Source organism: Zingiber officinale, chromosome 7B, assembly GCF_018446385.1.
Source record: "Zingiber officinale cultivar Zhangliang chromosome 7B, Zo_v1.1, whole genome shotgun sequence".
NCBI lineage: Eukaryota > Viridiplantae > Streptophyta > Magnoliopsida > Zingiberales > Zingiberaceae > Zingiber > Zingiber officinale.
Genome location: NC_055999.1, coordinates 119,311,742 through 119,329,625, shown reverse-complemented (window position 1 = coordinate 119,329,625; position 17,884 = coordinate 119,311,742). Strand labels below are relative to the sequence as shown.

Below are 17,884 nucleotides of genomic sequence, written 5' to 3'. Positions count from 1 at the left end.
AAGATTTCTATAATTTTTTTTAAAGATAATATAGATATTTTTTTTATATGGAATATCATTTTTAGGCATGTGCCTAAAAATGGAAAATTGTTGGAGAAAATCAAAATCTAATTAAATTCCACAAAATATGACAGAAGGCGGTTCGGACCGACCAGCCTCGACCCGGCCGGGCTAAGTCACCCCGATATTTCGAATGATTTTATACGAGTATACGCGGTAGAGTTACCGCATACCGGTATCTGACTTCCTGTTGTTCTCTATAAAAGTTTATCAATGCGGAACAAGTTAAATAAACGCATCGTAATTCTCTCGTCTTCTCCCCCTTCGCGAGGGAGCGTGTGCGACAAAGCGAAGCGGCCGAGCCAACGAGGTAGCGGCGAAGTAGGGCGCCGAAAGCCACCGCAAGCGGAAGCTCCGGCGGAAGGGAGGGCGAGCACCTCGATTCGGCCTCACCTCCTCGTCAGATCCCCGGATCGACGACTCCGTCCTATCGATCTCCTGCCGGTGCGCTCCCCCGTGGTTATTCTCCCCGGAAATCTTTCTTTATTCTTGAATTGTAGGATCTTTTGGCGCGGAATTTAGGTTACCGGTTCCGGCCTGTTGGAATTCTTGCATTGTTTTCGGCTTGCCGCTCGATTAGTGTCTGACCTCATGTGGCTGAAAAGATTTGGTTTTTCTTCTGAGTTAGGGTTTCGATCTTGGAGCACGGGAGCAGACAGTGGTGACCTGGAGATGAGCGTCGAGAGCCCCGGAGCAGTCCGAAGGTAGGGTTTTGGCTGCACGGGTCTGGCACTGGACCCCCATCTAGGGTTCCGGAGGAGTTCCATGGGAGAGGGGGGAGTCGCGTGTGCACCCTCGCAGCGTATCATGGATCGCTTCCCGATTCCGGAGTCACTCTGTGGGGGCAAGTACGTGGTTTCTTCGAATTCCTTTAGGGCGGAGAAGAGCTCGAGGAATGGCGAGAGGAAAGATGATGTCGAGAGGAAAGGTGAGTATGGTGGTGAAAAAGAACTGAAGCTGGATAAGAAGGTGAAGAAGATGGAGTTGGAGAAAGGAGAGCTTGTGCTGGAGAGGCATCGGAAAGGGGAGTTGGAGGAAGGGGAGTTCCTTAATGGCGAATTGGAAAAGGAGGAGCTCCGAAATGGTGAAGTGGAGAAGGGGGAGTTTGTTCCTAGGAAATCACGGAAAAGTGACGTTGAGGTGGGAGAACGACGAAAGAGAGATGAGGCGTCAAGAGAAGTTATTTCAGATAGACGGAGTAAATTAGAGCTGGAAAGAGGGGAGTTTGTTCCAGATAAATGGAAGAGAACAGCAGAACCGGAGAAGACACAGACTCAGTCCAGCAGAGGAAGGAAGTTGGACAAAGACAAAAATGATGTACCGGAGAGATTGCGGAAGCATGCCCGGGATTTTTCTCCAGAGAACAGTCACCGGAGAAGTGATAGACACACAAGTGATGCTGACTCCAGGAAGCGATCGTCATCCAGATGGGATGGCAGTGTCTCTGATAGGGATGCTAGGAAATCATCAGGCGAGGCTAAGCATGATAGGCACCATTCTAATTTGCCTGATCATTCAGGATCAAGGACTAGTTCTGCTAATTCTGAGAGATGCCGTAGAACTGAATCCTCCTCTGCATTCAAGGTCTTATCTTCCAGCAAGTATTCATCTTCTAGATTCACTGATCCATCTTTTTCTTCTGGAGGTACCCATGATCGCCACAGTCCGGGCCATTCTGAGAAGTCACCAAAAGAGCGCAGCAGCCACTCTAATAGCAAGGACCTTAGTCCTCGACGCACCAACCGGTCCCCACACGAGAAGAGTCGCCACTTTGATCGTAGGGATCGTACTCCAAGTCGTTCAAATAGGTCTCCACGTCTACGAGTTCGTCACCAGGATCACAGAGACCGAACTCCTGTGCGCTCAGTGCGGTCACCAAATCCACATGATATACGGCATTCTGCAGATCACCGAGAATCAAGCAGGAAAAATAAAGTCGGCGAAAAGCATCAATCTAGCAGAAATGATGATAAAGTAGGAGGAAAGGATCATGGTGAAAAAGATATTACTAATGGTAAGTCAAATAAGAGTCATGCAGACAGAAGTAGTGTTGATAAACTCTGCAAGGAAAAGCTGTTACATAATTCAAATAGGCAGTCTAGTGAAATTCCGCCTCTGCCGCCTCTGCCACTACCTCCTCCTCCTCCTCCTCCACCTGCTCTTCCTCCACCACCACTTTCTGCACCAGGAGGTTTTGAAGATCCATCATCAATGGAAGAGGATATGGATATATCAGACACTCCACCACGTGACCCCATCTCATCTGATATTGACGCGTGGAAATGGTTTTATCTTGATCATTTTGGTACTGAACAAGGGCCTTCAAAACTGGTTGATCTCAAACAGCTAGTGGATGACGGATTCCTCCTTTCTGATCATCTGATAAAGCACGCTGACAGTGATAGATGGGTTACTGTTGAGAATGCAGTTTCCCCCTTGGCGCAGTTGAACATTCCCTCCATTGTTTCTGATGTGGTAACCCAGATGGTAAGTCCTCCAGAAGCCCCAGGGAATTTGTTAGTTGATGCTGCTGTTCTTTACCAGGAAACATCCGGTTCTATGCCTCTGCAACAGGCACTTCTTACTGATGAACCTTCAATTTTACCAGAATTTATTCAAGATTATCATATAGATGAGAGGGTGAAAATGTTGTTGGATGGATACAGTATTGTAGATGGAAAGGAGCTCGAGATTATAGGAGGTAATTTTATTATTCTATTTTTTTTTTTAAATTTCATCTTCAAAACCTTTATTTATAAATGCAAGGTTAGGCCTATCTTTGCACTTGCCTATTCAGATTCTACTTATTTAAAACAAGAAAAATTTTTACTAGAACAGATTCAAGCTGATCAAATATCTTTCTTTTATGAGTGGTGATAAAATACTATTTTATGTTAACGGTTGATCCTAATTTTATTTGTCTTGTGAAATTTCACAATCTTGCAGAAGCTCTGAATGCGTCATTTGAGCATGTGGACTTGGAAAACTGGGGTCAATCTGAAGGTATTATATATTCCTACCTTAATGTCTATTTTGACAAAATAAAAACATATGAAGAACCGTTCTTTTGATATGCTGTAGTTTGAATATGCAAAAATTGACTTGTGATTCTCTAGTCTTTTCGAATATAAGCTTGTGGCTGGTCATCTTCCCCTCCCTCTCTGGTTTTTAATTACTTTACTAGGTACTAAAATCTTCGATCTGCTACTTCTTCCATGGTCCTTCAAAACAAAAATCGTAAGTAGAATGACATGAATCTGTCATATATACAAACAAGGAGAGATGATGTTGGATGATGGGAAAATGTTCTCTCATTTTTGTTGATGTTTTTTATTGTTAGCAGAAATGTTTCCTTTACACTTTTGACTGAATTTCTAGGAAGACCAGTGACTTCCAAACTGCAATAATTAGACTGTCTCTTCATGTTTGATTTATTCATTTCATTATTTTTATTATCTATGCGTGGCTTGTAGGTTTCTCAAGATTCAAGGCTCAAACGCCATTCATGTATCCAAGAAATGAGGTTGCTAGAGATCAAGAAAATTTCTCAACAGAAGCTACCGAAATTAGGCCAGTTTTTGCATCTTCTGAGATGGATCATTTTGTTCCTGGTGGTAGCCATAGTGATTGGTTTGCTGGGAGGTGGTCTTGCAAAGGTGGTGACTGGAAGAGGAATGATGATGTTAATCTTGAGAGATCTTACAGACGGAAACTTGTCATCAATGAAGGTTATCCTCTTTGTCAGATGCCAAAGTCTGGGATTGAGGATCCTCGTCGGCAAAGGAAGGAAGATCTTTATTATCCTTCCCGCAGTAAAAGGCTTGATCTGCCAGTTTGGAGTTTTTCATCAGCAGATGATAATAGTGATAACAACATTGATCAAAGTAAAAATGTAGTTAGTAGCAGATCAGTCCAAACTAAACCTTTGCCTCCTAGGGGTACGAAGGGTATACTTCTTCCTGTTGTCCGGATAAATACCTGTGTAGTAAAGGATCATGTTTCTTCAGAACCTTCTGGAAAGGTTAAAAGCATTGAACTGCACCCTTCAAGATCTTCACGATCACACTCTAGTAGCGAAAGGAATTCTCTTCGTGAAGGTTCCTCTCGGTCAAAGAAGTCGCATGAACATGACCAACAAATTCTGCAACGATGCAAGACTGTGCTCACTGTTCCCAGGGATCGGATTTGTACTGTCGATGATTTATCTATTGATGCGGGTGATTGGTTCTATCTAGATGGTGCGGGCTGTGAACATGGACCTTTCTCATATTTGGAATTGCAAGAGTTAGTTGGTAAAGGTACCATATTGGAGCATAGCAGTGTCTTTAGGAAGAATGACAATACTTGGCTACCAATTACTAAAAAACTGAAGTTTTCCGAAACTATAAATACTGAAGGTGGAGCAGGCACATTCGCTGAAAAAGGTTGTTCTACTCTTGATCAGTCATTTCTAAACAGTGCTAGTAGCTCTTCTCATTCACTTCATAGCTCGCACCCTCAGTTTGTTGGGTTTACACGTGGTAAGCTGCATGAACTTGTCATGAGGTCATATAAGAACCGGGAGTTTGCTGCTGCTATCAATGAGGTTTTGGATCCATGGATAATTGCGAAGCAACCAAAGAAGGAAATGGATAAACATTTTCCATTTAACTCATCTATCACAAAAAGCTCTGCTGTTTTATCTCATGATTTGTCAAGGGATACTAGCTGGAAATCAGGTTTGTTTCTCATTAATGCTTTGGATGGTATGCTCATCCTCTGTTCTCTATTCTGTACAATTCCTCATACATCTGAGCATGTATTGAAGTCCCATTGGCTGGTAAGACATTAGGCACTTTATATGCATGCACACCATCACCAATATACATGTGTTATAAATTAACCAATGATAAAAGTTAAATACCACATTGATAGGATTGATCAGGAAATCAGTTGCTAAAATTAGTTGAAAATTTATAATCATAATGTGAATTCAACGATATAGATTGTTAAGTAATCCAAACTTGCCTAATATCATCCAATGCTTTATTATAACGCATAAATATTAGTCATAATTAAAGTTGCAATAAAACTAACTTCAATTCCATAATTTTTATATGTTTAATATTATATCGTATTTGTTTTATTTAGTGCTAGGAATGAACATACTAGTGATCTCACCTCATAGAAGCACATAGAAACATTATGTATTTTGAATTGCATTACTTTTTTTTTTAAACATATTTATTATTTGAATACTTATTCAGCAATTAGTACTATTAAATATACAATTTTAAATTTTAGAAATTTTCTGTGAGTTTTTAAAATTCTGGATATATGATATTTTGTAGCATTTTCTTTATTATTTTAATATATTGATTATTCAAAGAATTTATTATGTCTAGAGATGCCATTTCTATTTTGTATTAACAAAATCTAATAATCCTAGCAGTGAAAATATTTGTGTCAGGTGTATTTGTTAAGTAATGTGTATTGTATATTATAATATACTCTATAATCCCTTTTTCACTTACTCTTGCCTACCTACTTCTAGTGTTTCATGGCAGCCAAAGCCAACATATGCACTAAATACTATATACTACTTTATAATATTGCCTGCTTGATGTTTTCTTCACCATCTGTCCATTTCCCATCAAGAAGTAATGACTAATTCACTCTTCCTCTGTGACATTGTTGGTTGAGATTTCGCCACCTTCAATATATCAGGTTCCAACATCAAGACTCACCCTTGCTCCACAACAACATTGGTGGAGACCTATTTGCTTTTGAATGCAAGTATATAAACTATTGTAATCTTTGACAAAGATTTTAATTTCTATTGGTCTGATCTAATGGCATAATGCAATCAATGTTGTAGCAATTTTGCTTGATTCAAGAAACTTTCACAAGTTGGTCCAATATCTTGTTAGTTCCATCTTATTCACATTAGCAAAACTTCTGGCAGATTCACGCATTTCTAACTGCCGAACCTTATGAAATACCACCGTTGCCTAGTTCCTTGTACCATTTTTCCTTCCCTCTTTTGTTTCTTAATACTTTGTACGTGTAAAGTCTAATTAATTAGTTCATACCTTAATCCTAAAATTACAAAGTACACTTGTTCACCTCAGCATCAAGTGCTTGGATATTCCTTAGCTGCTTATCCTGGATCTTTGTTGGAGCTACACTGTTAAATTCTGTCACACCTGCATTTAGCTCTGTAAATTATCAATCTCAGTGGCGAATTTTCGGCATTTCTGCAATTTGTGCATGCTCCCTTCAACTGTCTTAGAGTACCGCTCTCACCAAGCCTTCAAAAAAGAAAAATAACTAACACACACGCGCGCGCGCGCACACACACACATCAACGACGACTTGTGCATTCTTGTACTTCAAGCAGAATCTGTTAGATATGAGGTACTTCTAGCCATTTCTAACTTTATTCTAGCATGCCTCAGAAATTTGTCTGATTCATTGGTAGATCTAGGAATACCTTGTGCATCCTGATTTGGACTAGTTCTTTCCACAACTATGCTGTAAAGGACTTGTAAAACACATGAGGATTCACCTTAGTCACATCAATTCTTTTAATGGCTGTGCATTTTCTTTGTTTTTGTATAAATTGGGCGGTCAATATTTCTGCTTTACAATGATTGGATGGGTGTGCTATTTACATACGAGCAGACTAATCATGATTTAACTTTTCCTACATTGGTATACCCAGTGATAGTTTACTTGTTCGTTCATATGATACTGCTCTCTGGTTTTACTTGTTCCTACATATGGTATCGGTCTATGTTTATTTTGTTCCTTGAATAGAATCCAATGGTTTTACTTAGCTCCTGATTTTTTTTAAAAAAAAACTTATCCTATGCGCTTATGCAGAGGATTTGTTGTATCGTGATGGAAAAAGAGCTCGATTGCTAATTGGAGATAGTGATGAGGACTCTGAAATGGGGGAGGCTGTAATTCCCAGTGAGAAGCTTGACTGCTCATTTGAGGAGTTATGTGGTGAATGTGATGTCTTTGCAGATCTTGTTACTACTTCACAGGCAGAGAATGAAAACTGGGGTCTGTTGAATGGGCGCATTCTTGCTAGAATCTTTCACTTCCTAAAGAGTGATATGAAGTCTCTTGTCTACTCTGCTTCAACATGTAAACATTGGAATACATTGGTAAATTTTTACAGAAATATTTGCAAACATTTTGATTTGTCCTCTGTTGGACCAAAGTGCACAGATGCTATCTTCCACTTGCTTATGGTATGTTTACTTACAGTTTTTTTAAACTAACCTGGTTTATGTAATTGGTAAATACTAATTTTAGATGGCCTCACAGGGTGGTTGTGACAGGAAAAACCTTATGTCCATCAGCTTAATGGACTGTGTCAATGTTACTGCCAGTGCTGTTGAAGAGGTCCTCCTGGTGTTTCCACACATATCTTTTATTGACATCAGTGGATGCTGTCAGTTTAAAGAACTAAAAATTAAGTATCCAAACATTATGTGGATAAGAAGATCAGGTTCAGCTAAAAGTAAAAATCTCGAGGAATCTTATTCAAAAACAAGAAGCCTAAGGCAGATAACAGAAAATTACTCATTGTCAAGAACGTACCAGTTGTTGAATGGTTATCTGGATGATTCTGATGATCTAGGAAATTTTGCCACTGATGAGCCAAATTCCTTCAATAGAAACAATATTTCAGGCCTCCAGTTCAAGCAAGGTTTTTACAAGCGACCCAAGCTACTTGATGCTAGAAGGTCTTCAGAACTTCTATCTAGGGATGCACAGATGAGACGCTGGTTGCATAGAAAATCTGAGAATAGCTATAAAAAGATAGAGGAATTTATTGCCAATAATTTGAGGAGCATCATAAGAGGGAGCAAGTCCGAAATCTTTATGCCCAAAGTATTTCCTAGATTCTTGCATTTTATTTTATTTTCTTTCTTTTTGATACCTGCAATAAACATATTTTGCATGTATATGGATTATGTTTCCACATCATATTAATGTTTGATTTCTGTTTCAGATTTCAAAAATTGAAGATAGGATGAGAAGTGGCTATTATGTTCGACATGGCTTGAGCTCTATCAAGGATGATATTAGTCGGATGTGCCGTGATGTATTCAAGTAAGATAGTGGATTTTTCTTTTCACCAGTTGTGAAGCATTAAATATTTTTATGGCTTCTCATTATGTCAATCTTGGTAGCTATAAATTATAAGTTTTAGATTAAGTTTGCTTAGCTTATCCTGTTAGATTTTAACTGAGCAATGAACATTTCGATAGATCAAATAGACGGAATGATGGAGACATGAAAAAGATTATCATTTCCTTCCTTCAATTGATAAAGAAGTTGGACAACCCAAGGTTGATCAGTGAAAGAGATGAGATGGGAAAGGCAGGAAAAGACAATTCTGATGCAGGAGCATATATATCTGAAAAATACAAAAAGAAACAAAGCAGAACTTTGGGTGAAATTAAGAGGAGTCTCTCCAAACTAAAGCAGAGAGCAATGGATTCTGAAAGTGAAACATCAGAAGAGAATGAAAATGATTTCTCTGATGAAGATGAAAGGGCTGACGATGAAAGTACTGCTTCTGATACAGAAAGTGACATGGAAGTTCATTCAGGAAATTCAACATGGGAGTCAAGAGGAGATGAGTTCTGCAAATTGGAGTCCATTGAGTCAGTGGCAATAGATGACCGGGAATGGGGTGCTCGCATGACTAAAGCTGGTTTTGTTCCTCCTGTTACCAGAAAGTATGAGATCATTGACAAATATCTTCTTGTAGCAGATGAGGAGGAAGTACAAAGGAAAATGCAAGTTGCATTACCTGATGATTATTCTGAGAAACTATTAGTCCAAAAGAATGGTATTGAGGAGTCAGATATGCAAATTCCTGAGGTTAAGGAATACAAACCCAGAAAGTCTCTTGGAGTTGAAGTAATAGAGCAAGAAGTATATGGAATAGATCCTTATACGCATAACCTCCTCTTGGATTCTATGCCAGATGAACCAGAATGGGTTCTTACAGATAGACATAAATTTATAGAAGAGGTCTGGTGAATGTATATGGTTTACATTTAAAGTCGTCTTTCCCTTATATTGTTGCTTTATTGAATTTTTAATGCCACGTGCACTTTTCTGCCAGTCTCTTCTCCGGACATTGAATAAGCAAGTCAGACAATTCACTGGTGCTGGTAACACTCCAATGGTTTATCCTTTGCGACCTGTTTTAGAAGAAATGCAAATGAATGCAGAGGAAGGAGGTGATAGACGAACACTGAAAATGTGCCAGGCCATCCTAAAGGCTATAAGGAGCCGTCCTGATGATAATTATGTTGCTTATAGAAAGGTATTTCTTCCAAATCAGCTGCACGATACTAGGTAGGACCGTATTCGATGTGGTTGCCATTTTGCTAATCTTAGCATTTTCATTTGTTCTATCAGGGCCTTGGGGTTGTCTGTAATAAGAAGGAAGGATTTGAGCAAGATGATTTTGTTGTTGAGTTCTTAGGAGAGGTACTACTTTTCTAATTTTCTTCTTTTACATAGCAGTATAATTTTGTAAGTTATATCATAAAATTAGTGCGGCGAATATGTGTAGATCACTTTTAAGTGTTCACAATAATCCATATTCTATATGAGAAGGGACCATGGTCAAAGACATGATAATCTGGGTCCCTTGGTTTAGTTTCACATGCAATTGTACACAAATCGTAAAAGACTTGGTATGTTTAAATAATTCAAATCTGTGCTTGTCTTAAGATAATATAACAATGTTCTACATAATGCAACTCTTTTATTTTGGTGACTACAAATAAACCTTCGTTTCACAATGCTATAGAGAAAATGATCGTGCAGAGAAAATGAAAATTTTGGAACTAAATTATAGCAATAGTATATAGTAATACAATGTACCTTGTCACTGTGTTTCTACTCAAATGTGAATTGTTGGGCAACACAGGCAATTTGTACTTGAATCTCTCTGCTCAAGCTGAGATGTTTCATTTTGTTTAAATTCAGGTTTATCCAGCCTGGAAATGGTATGAAAAACAAGATGGTATACGGTCCTTGCAGAAAAATAATCAAGAACCAGCACCTGAATTTTACAACATATATCTGGAGAGACCGAAGGTGGTATCATGCATTTTCAAGCTAAATACTAGCTTGTCGCATTTCATTCAAATAGCTAATTTCTATTTTTATATAATAGGGTGATCGTGATGGGTATGATCTTGTTATTGTTGATGCTATGCACAAAGCAAATTATGCAAGCAGAATTTGTCACTCATGCCGACCTAATTGTGAAGCAAAGTAAGCCATATCTTATATGGGCCTTCCTCCAGCTGCCTATTTATGTTTTAAAAAGTACTATTATTAATTATCAGCATGAGTAGCTGCTTACAAAACTGCATTCCATATGGGGTAGTAGGCTAGGTTACCATTTAAAATTTCAGACTGTATTTGTTTGCTAATGTCCAAATTTACTAGCCAAATGAGGGACTGAATTTGGCATTTGAAAGAGAAATGTGTTCTTATGTCAGTATGGGCTGTGCACATGCAGTACAAATGGGCAGCCCGGTGTACGAAGCTCCCGCCATGCGGGGTCCTGGGGAAGGATCCATTGTACGCAGCCTTACCCTGCTTTTTGCAAGAGGTTGTTTCCAGGATTCGAATCCGTGACCTTTTGGGCACATGCAGTACAAATGACTTCATAAAAAATAGGATTGTTTTTTTTAGGGTATTTTTGTCGATATGGTTAGATTGGTATGTGATATCTGACATGAAATGCACCAATCTGACAGATCAAGAAGATCAGTATTGAGCCTGTACTTTTAAATGTTGGTGGTATTTGTACAATATATTTTTAATTGCATTTGAATTTTTGTTATCCTAAGAAAATCAAGGGTTTCTAGTGGACTCCATAGTTTCAGTGAAAGAAAATTAGTAAAATTTCTTCTTTCTTAAGATAAAAAGGGAGTTGGTTATGATCATGTGGACTTGTTCTGACACTTCCATCTTTTATTCTTCTTGTTGTTTGCTGAAACAACCTTCACAAAATCAGTCATATGTCCCATTATTTGGGCTAGCTGTATGGATCTTTTCTTGCCTTTTTTGCTTTGTATATAGCCTTTCATCAATAGAAAGGTCATTTTGTTTTTTTAGTGTAGAACTCCAAAATCACGGATGCCAAGTCTTAATATTCTCACATTCCATGTTACCACACTCTTCAACATCTGGTTGAACCACCACTGAGCATGCTCCAAGTTCCCACATCTCATGTACAATCACTCAAAATTTTAGAATTATGCACAACACTGAATGATGTGCAATCTTCTCGTTAATAACAACCTTAATATTAATATCAAGGACAATCTTTAGAATTATGCAAGATGTCCCATGTCTGGATTTTTTTTAACTTTCTTCATCTAACTTTGTTAATACCCCTTTTGACTTGTATAACGGTTGGCCTGATATAAATATCTTCTTTATAAGAAATTTTTAAGTTGCTCATGCACTTGCTGGCATTAGCATGCAGGGAATTTCTCCTTTGCATTTTTTAATGTTAAAAAGAAAAAAAAAAGTATTAGTCTATGTAATTATTAATAGGAGATATCTTTTGCTGGTCATTAGAGACAAATTTTTAACTGATCTTACATTTTTCTCTATGTGATTAATATCCACGTGTAGCCTTCTCTCTGTGGGCTATGAATGAAGCAGCTAGGACTAGTAGTTCAAACAAATCTTAACAGGATTACTTCATTTTTTTTTTTTACTTTTTTATCAGCTTAATTTTTATTATGTGGTGGATGTGATATTTATTCTCAAATCTTGCGCTGATGTTGTCTCAAAATGTCTGTTTTAACTGTTGTTTATTATTGCGAGACAGAGTTACAGCTGTTGATGGTCAATACCAGATTGGTATTTATTCTCTAGGACCAATTGGTTATGGCGAAGAAATCACCTTTGATTACAACTCTGTGACAGAGGTGTGCATCATGCCAAAGAAACATTTTGTCCTATTAAAGTATCTCGACTATTTAACCCTTACATTCCTTGCAGAGCAAGGAAGAATATGAATCCTCAGTTTGTTTGTGCGGTAGTCAAGTTTGCAGAGGCAGCTATCTGAATCTTTCAGGAGAAGGAGCATTTGAGAAGGTAATGCTGAAAATGTGTAATGATCCAGTTATGTCATTGATCAGATTTTGAGGTGTCAATTGGCCATGTTTGGTCAATGAGGCTCTGCTGCTATAGCCCTGCATGCCATTTTTTTTTTTTTATAGATTTTCTAATATGCATTTATCCCCTCAATCATGCCAATAATCTATTGAGAGCATTCGCTCATTTTTATGGTGGGATTTAGATTGACCATAGCATTGTTATTGTATTTATACCATAGCATTGCTACATGACATTCCATGTCTATGCAGTGATACGTCTAATCTGGTATTCATGGTTGCTCTCTTTTGTTTGTTTAACTGATTCGCCGTATGCATCAGGTTTTGAAGGATTGCCATGGAGTGTTAGACCGTCATAAGCTAATGCTAGAGGCTTGTGATTCCAATTTTGTCTCCCAAGATGATTATGTTGACCTAGGAAGGGCTGGTCTGGGACCTTGTTTGCTTGACGGATTACCTAATTGGCTTGTTGCCTACTCAGCTCATCTGGTAGTATTTCTGACCATCTCACATATTTCTGTCCTATGTATATTGGCTTATTAGCTGACAGTTGCTGTTCCAAATCATTGAAGGTGAGGTTTATCAACTTTGAGAGGAAAAAACTTCCGGATGAAATTTTAAAGCATAACCTAGAGGAAAAGAGGAAATTTTTTTCAGATATATGTCTTGAGGTTGAGAAGAGTGATGCTGAGTTACAGGTACATGCCAAACTTGAAGTTCTGTTATACTGTTTATTCTGTCTGATTTCCTTCTGAGTACTAATCCTTTCTTTGAATATATAGGCTGAGGGTGTATATAATGCAAGGCTTCAGAATATTGCACTCACTCTTAATAAGGTAGTCTTTTTTGTTTTCTCATTGGTAAAATGCCACCTTTTATCCTATATTCAGGTATATGTGTGTTCCATTGGTTGTTAATAAGTCATTCCATGAGCTTAACCTATGGCCAAAGTGGTTACTTCATTCCAAGATAATTTTTTAGGCTGTGTATTGTTGGAGGGGTTGAGAGTGAGAGAGAAGAGGAAGGACAGTGGGAAGAATTCTCAGAGGGGACATAAAGGACATTCTTTCTCATTCTCTTTGAGGTATGAATGAGAAGGGCAAAGAAAAAGTCTTATCTATATCCTCATTTTCCTTGCCGACTTCCTTGTTCTTATCCAATTGCCATTTCACCAGAACCTTCGACAGGCCCCTTTTGGCAATCTTCCCACTTACCAATCTGACAAGAGCAGTGCCACGACCACCATCATCCCTATGCCCTGCATGCTTATAATTTTGCTTTTCTTGGCAATATCGGGGCTGGTCGTGATCCCGTCAATGAATAATGTATTGTCAACTTGATGGAGTGCCAAGACTAAATTTGAAGAGATAGGCTTAGCTCTTGTGCTGCACCAATGGATAAGCAAAACGGGATCACACACAAGAAAGGGGTATCTGACTTTTTATCTCCTTCAAATGAAATCATCAAATTTATCTTTTTCCTCATCTCTCTCCTATACCTCTTTTCTCTTTCCCTCAAAGGAAACATGATAGCAAAAGGTGGAATCTGTCATCCCAACGGCCTTACACGATCGGCCCCACAACCATCTGTGAGGAGGAAGCTGTAGTTGGCCAATGTAGAGGAGTGCTTTTTTTCTTTGACTTTGTCGAGATTCGAATCCTTATCCTATAATAACAACTCTGCTCCGCACTAGTCAACTCAACCTTAGCCCGGGGACAATTTATCGTGCAGAAGTTCCCTCAAAGGAAACATGTTAGTAGAGCAAATTCCAATTTCTAGAAACATGGGACTAAATTAGACATCAATATGTGATTCGGTAAAATGATTTTGTATTTTCTTCAAGGATGCTTTAATCTTTTCTGTGGATGAATGCCTAAACAAATTATTGCTGGTTGATTAGAACTAATTCTATTAAATGCTGTTTTTATCTAAACTTAAATGCCGCTTCACACATGACCTAGCCATTTTGGAAAACCCTTGGAACCTTTTGATCTTACATTAGAGATCTTTGTTACCGTGTTGCTTGCTAGTTTTAGCTCTAAGAAGTTCTATTTTAATATGATGCTAGCATTTTGAAACTGATCTATGGTAGTGTTATTTCTACACGTCAGAATCTAAGTACTCATAGGAGCCATCTTTCAGAGATTGCAACTCTCATCTCAGAACGTCTTCATGTTTTTTTTTACCCCTCAAATTGATCTACAACACATTTGATCATTGTTGGACTATGCAGGTAAAGTATGTTATGAGGTGCGCATTTAAGGATGCAAAGAAAGCTCCACCTCCGATTGAAAAATTCTCGGCAGAAGGCATGGTTTCAGTCCTTTGGAAAGGGGAGGGTTCCTTGGTCGAGGACTTGCTACATTCCATGGCACCTCATGTAGAGCCAAATGTACTTAGCGACCTAAAATCCAAGATTCAAGCCCATGATCCATCTGGTTCCGATAACATCGAGAATGCAATCCGCAAGTCTTTATTATGGCAAGTCTTCGTGCGCAATCAAATATTGCTTTCCTGATAACTTTGCTACACCTATATTCTAACCGAAGTACTTTCTTTTACCAGGTTGAGGGATGAATTGCGAAATCTTCCATGCAGCAAGAAGTGTCGGCATGATGCTGCTGCAGACTTGATTCATATATATGCTTACACAAAAGTGTTCTTTAAGATCCGGGTAAATAATCGACAAATGCTTCTACACATAATAAGAAAGGGCCATGTTTGACATTTTGAGGAATGAATGCAGGACTACAAGTCTGTTACATCTCCCCCAGTCTACATCAGCCCTCTGGACTTGGGTCCCAAATATGCCGATAAGATGGGGTCAGGTTTCCAGGAATTTTGCAAGACCTACGGCGAGAATTATTGCCTGGGCCAGTTGATCTATTGGTACAGCCAGATGAATGCTGACCCAGAGTGTCGACTAGCAAGAGCTCGCAAAGGTTGCTTATTGCTGCCCGATATCTCTTCCTACTACACAAAGTCCCAAAAGCCATTGCGAGAACATTACAGCCTTCGGACTGTGCGGTTTATGATGTCGCGGATGGTGAGTGCATTCCCTAATACTGAGTTTTCTCTGTTAGCTCCACAAGTTCCTCGTCGAATTATCTGACTATGAAAACTCTGTGACGATGGTAACAGGAGAAAGAGCCACAGCGGCCATGGCCAAAAGATCGAATATGGCTTTTCAAGAGCAACCCTAAATTTTTTGGCAGTCCGATGCTGGACGCTGCCCTCAATAAGTGTCCATTAGACAAGGAGATGATGCACTGGCTCAAGACCAGGCCGGCAGTGTTTCAAGGCTGACAGACCAAGCGTGCAGCAACAACATGCTTCTATAGCCCTCACGACATTCCTGGTGCGTCCATTGACAAAATTCTTTTGTTCTCTCTCACATAGAGCCCACCCTCTTTTAGCTTGTGGAGAGTTTGCCCTTTTGTTTGAAGTAGCATTTCCCCACATGTACAGCTTCCTCAGCTTGTAATTTGTATTGATTATTTAGGATAGCTCATCATTGATCCAATGTAGAAAAAAAAAATCTCTTTAAAAAAAAAAACCTGTTTCTTTTGCTAGTTCCTGGAGCTGCTGTGCTGACACATTGTACAGATATTGATGATATGTAGCATGCAATCACCATATGGCAAGTTCTTGTGCCTTGTTTCTTTCTGTATTGACATCTACTCTTTTGCCTTAAATACTAACCGAGTGTTCCTTTTGTTATTTTGTAGCCTCATTTACTATCTCTTAGGAAGCATTGCCCTGGATAGCTCACACAGAACTGCATAAACTTGCGCTTTGCAAGGATGTGAAGTATCTCCATTGACAAACTCATGAACACAACCATCCACCTCCACTGCACTCCTCCCAATCACTTTCTCCATTCCTCTGCAGCTCATCGATCTCCTTATCAATGATGCCTCGTTCCACTTCCCCTCTGCTGCATATATGTTTGATATCAGCACATACACTCCCCCGTCGTCTGCCCCTACCTTCCTCAACTGCTCAACTGCAGCCTCTGCTAGCTCAGTGCACTGATGGACTCGACAGGCTGCGAGAAGTGAACCCCAAATGCTTGCAGTTGGCTCCGTCGGCATCGTCTCGATCACTCGTCTAGCTTCCTGCAGCAGCCCTGCCCTGCCGAGGAGGTCCACCAAGCAGCCGTAATGCTCGGCCTTTGGCTCTATCCCGAAATCGCTCCTCATCCTCTCAAAGATGCACCGCCCCTCGTCAACCAAACCAGTGTGAGCACAGCCTGTTAGGACAGCGACGAAAGTCAGATCATCCATTGGAACCCCTCCTTTCTCCATCTGGTGGAAAAGCTCGAGAGCTTCAGCTCCAAAACCATGGATGCCGAGTCCTACCATGCTCACGTTCCATGTCACCACGCTCCGCTTTGGCATTCGGTCGAAGATCAACCGGGCCTGCTGCAAGTCCCCGCATCTCATGTACATATCGACCAGCGCTGTTTCCGTGACACCGTCCAGCAATCCAGTGTTCTTCTTCAGGTAGGAGTGTATCCATCGACCTTGATCAAGAGCACCCAACTGCGAACATGCAGAAATGACACCTACTGCACAGACTTGATCAGTTCTAATTCCTTCAACGAGCATCCGCTGGAAGAGCTCCAAAGCTTGTTTTGGGTATCCACATCGCACGTAGCCATGGATAAGAATGCTCCAAGACACTACATTTCTTTGTGGCATTTCGTCGAACAGTTGTCTGGCAGGGCCTATCATGCCCCCTCCAACATACCCATCGATCATGGAATTCCAGCAGGCAACGTCTTTGTTGGGCATTTCATCGAACAGCTCTCGAGCGCGGCCGACATCCCCTGCCTTCTTCCCGTATCCGTCGATCAAGATCGTCCAGGAGAACGCATCCCTCTCCGGCATCGCGTCGAACAGCTTCCGAGCCTCCGATGCGTCCCCGCGATCCACATATCCAGTCATCAGAGAGTTCCACGATACCAAATCCTTGAACCGAGATCCATCGAACAGCTTCCGAGCGGAGGCGATCTCTCCGCGCTTGCAGTAAAAGTTGATCAATCCGTTCACCACGAAGGAGTCTTCGGCGAATCCTTCCTTGAGAGCGCTCCCGTGAACAGATCCCCCTTCGTCGAGTCCGGGCACCAAGGAGCAGGCCTTGAGGACGAAGGGGTACGTGTAATGGTCGGCCAAGACGCGATTTTGACGCATCCGGGCGAAGGTCAGAAGGGCCTTGATCGGGGAGGAGGACCGAGCGTGGAAGCGGATGATATTGTTCCAGGCGAAGGCGTTGGGGCGGGGAATATGGGAGAAGACGAGATCGGCATAGGAGGGCCGGATGCGGGCGGGAAAGGCGCCGCCGGGGAGCTCGCAGACGGCGTAAAGGAGGCGACTTGCTACCGAGGGACGGTGCACGAGGGATGCGGCGACAAGCTGCGCGTGGATCTGGAGGACTTGGGAGGCGGCGGCGGCTTTGTGAAGCAGGGAGAGAAGGTTGGAGAAGGATGCGGCCATGGCGCAAGGAAAGAGGATGCGCAATATTTTAAACTACTCCAAATTTTAGAATTCTCAAAATACCGCTTATAATTGTCATTCTTTATTATGTAAAATTTTAATAATTTGAGGATTATAAAATAATGAGAAATGATATATATCTCGAATCTTCATCTCGAATTC

General features: G+C 40.3%; 2 protein-coding genes across 2 annotated transcripts; one reads left to right on the top strand and one right to left on the bottom strand.

Moving 5' to 3' along the window:
* Window positions 1-297: 297 nt before the first annotated feature.
* LOC122007276 (histone-lysine N-methyltransferase ATXR3-like) lies at window positions 298-15,862 on the top strand. Its single transcript, XM_042563110.1, has 21 exons — window positions 298-504; window positions 689-2,761; window positions 3,007-3,063; window positions 3,534-4,778; window positions 6,925-7,301; window positions 7,378-7,947; window positions 8,069-8,169; window positions 8,328-9,099; window positions 9,194-9,397; window positions 9,493-9,564; window positions 10,069-10,179; window positions 10,259-10,359; window positions 11,936-12,035; window positions 12,109-12,204; window positions 12,546-12,713; window positions 12,797-12,922; window positions 13,007-13,060; window positions 14,458-14,705; window positions 14,790-14,898; window positions 14,971-15,270; window positions 15,366-15,862. Exons 2-21 carry the CDS (start codon window positions 826-828, stop codon window positions 15,528-15,530), a joined length of 6,912 nt encoding a protein of 2,303 aa, XP_042419044.1. The 5' UTR covers window positions 298-504; window positions 689-825; the 3' UTR covers window positions 15,531-15,862.
* Window positions 15,447-17,854, bottom strand: LOC122007277 (pentatricopeptide repeat-containing protein At3g29230-like). The gene has a single exon (XM_042563111.1). It carries the CDS (start codon window positions 17,720-17,722, stop codon window positions 15,962-15,964), a length of 1,761 nt encoding a protein of 586 aa, XP_042419045.1. The 5' UTR covers window positions 17,723-17,854; the 3' UTR covers window positions 15,447-15,961.
* Window positions 17,855-17,884: the final 30 nt, after the last annotated feature.

Coding starts and splice junctions, on each gene's coding strand:
- LOC122007277 (XM_042563111.1), bottom strand. CDS start 17,722: ATGGCCGCATCCTTCTCCAACCTTCTCTCCCTGCTTCACAAAGCCGCC.
- LOC122007276 (XM_042563110.1), top strand. CDS start 826: ATGGGAGAGGGGGGAGTCGCGTGTGCACCCTCGCAGCGTATCATGGAT. Junction 7,302..7,377: donor CTATCTTCCACTTGCTTATG/GTATGTTTACTT, acceptor ATGGCCTCACAG/GGTGGTTGTGACAGGAAAAA. Junction 9,398..9,492: donor ATTATGTTGCTTATAGAAAG/GTATTTCTTCCA, acceptor TTGTTCTATCAG/GGCCTTGGGGTTGTCTGTAA.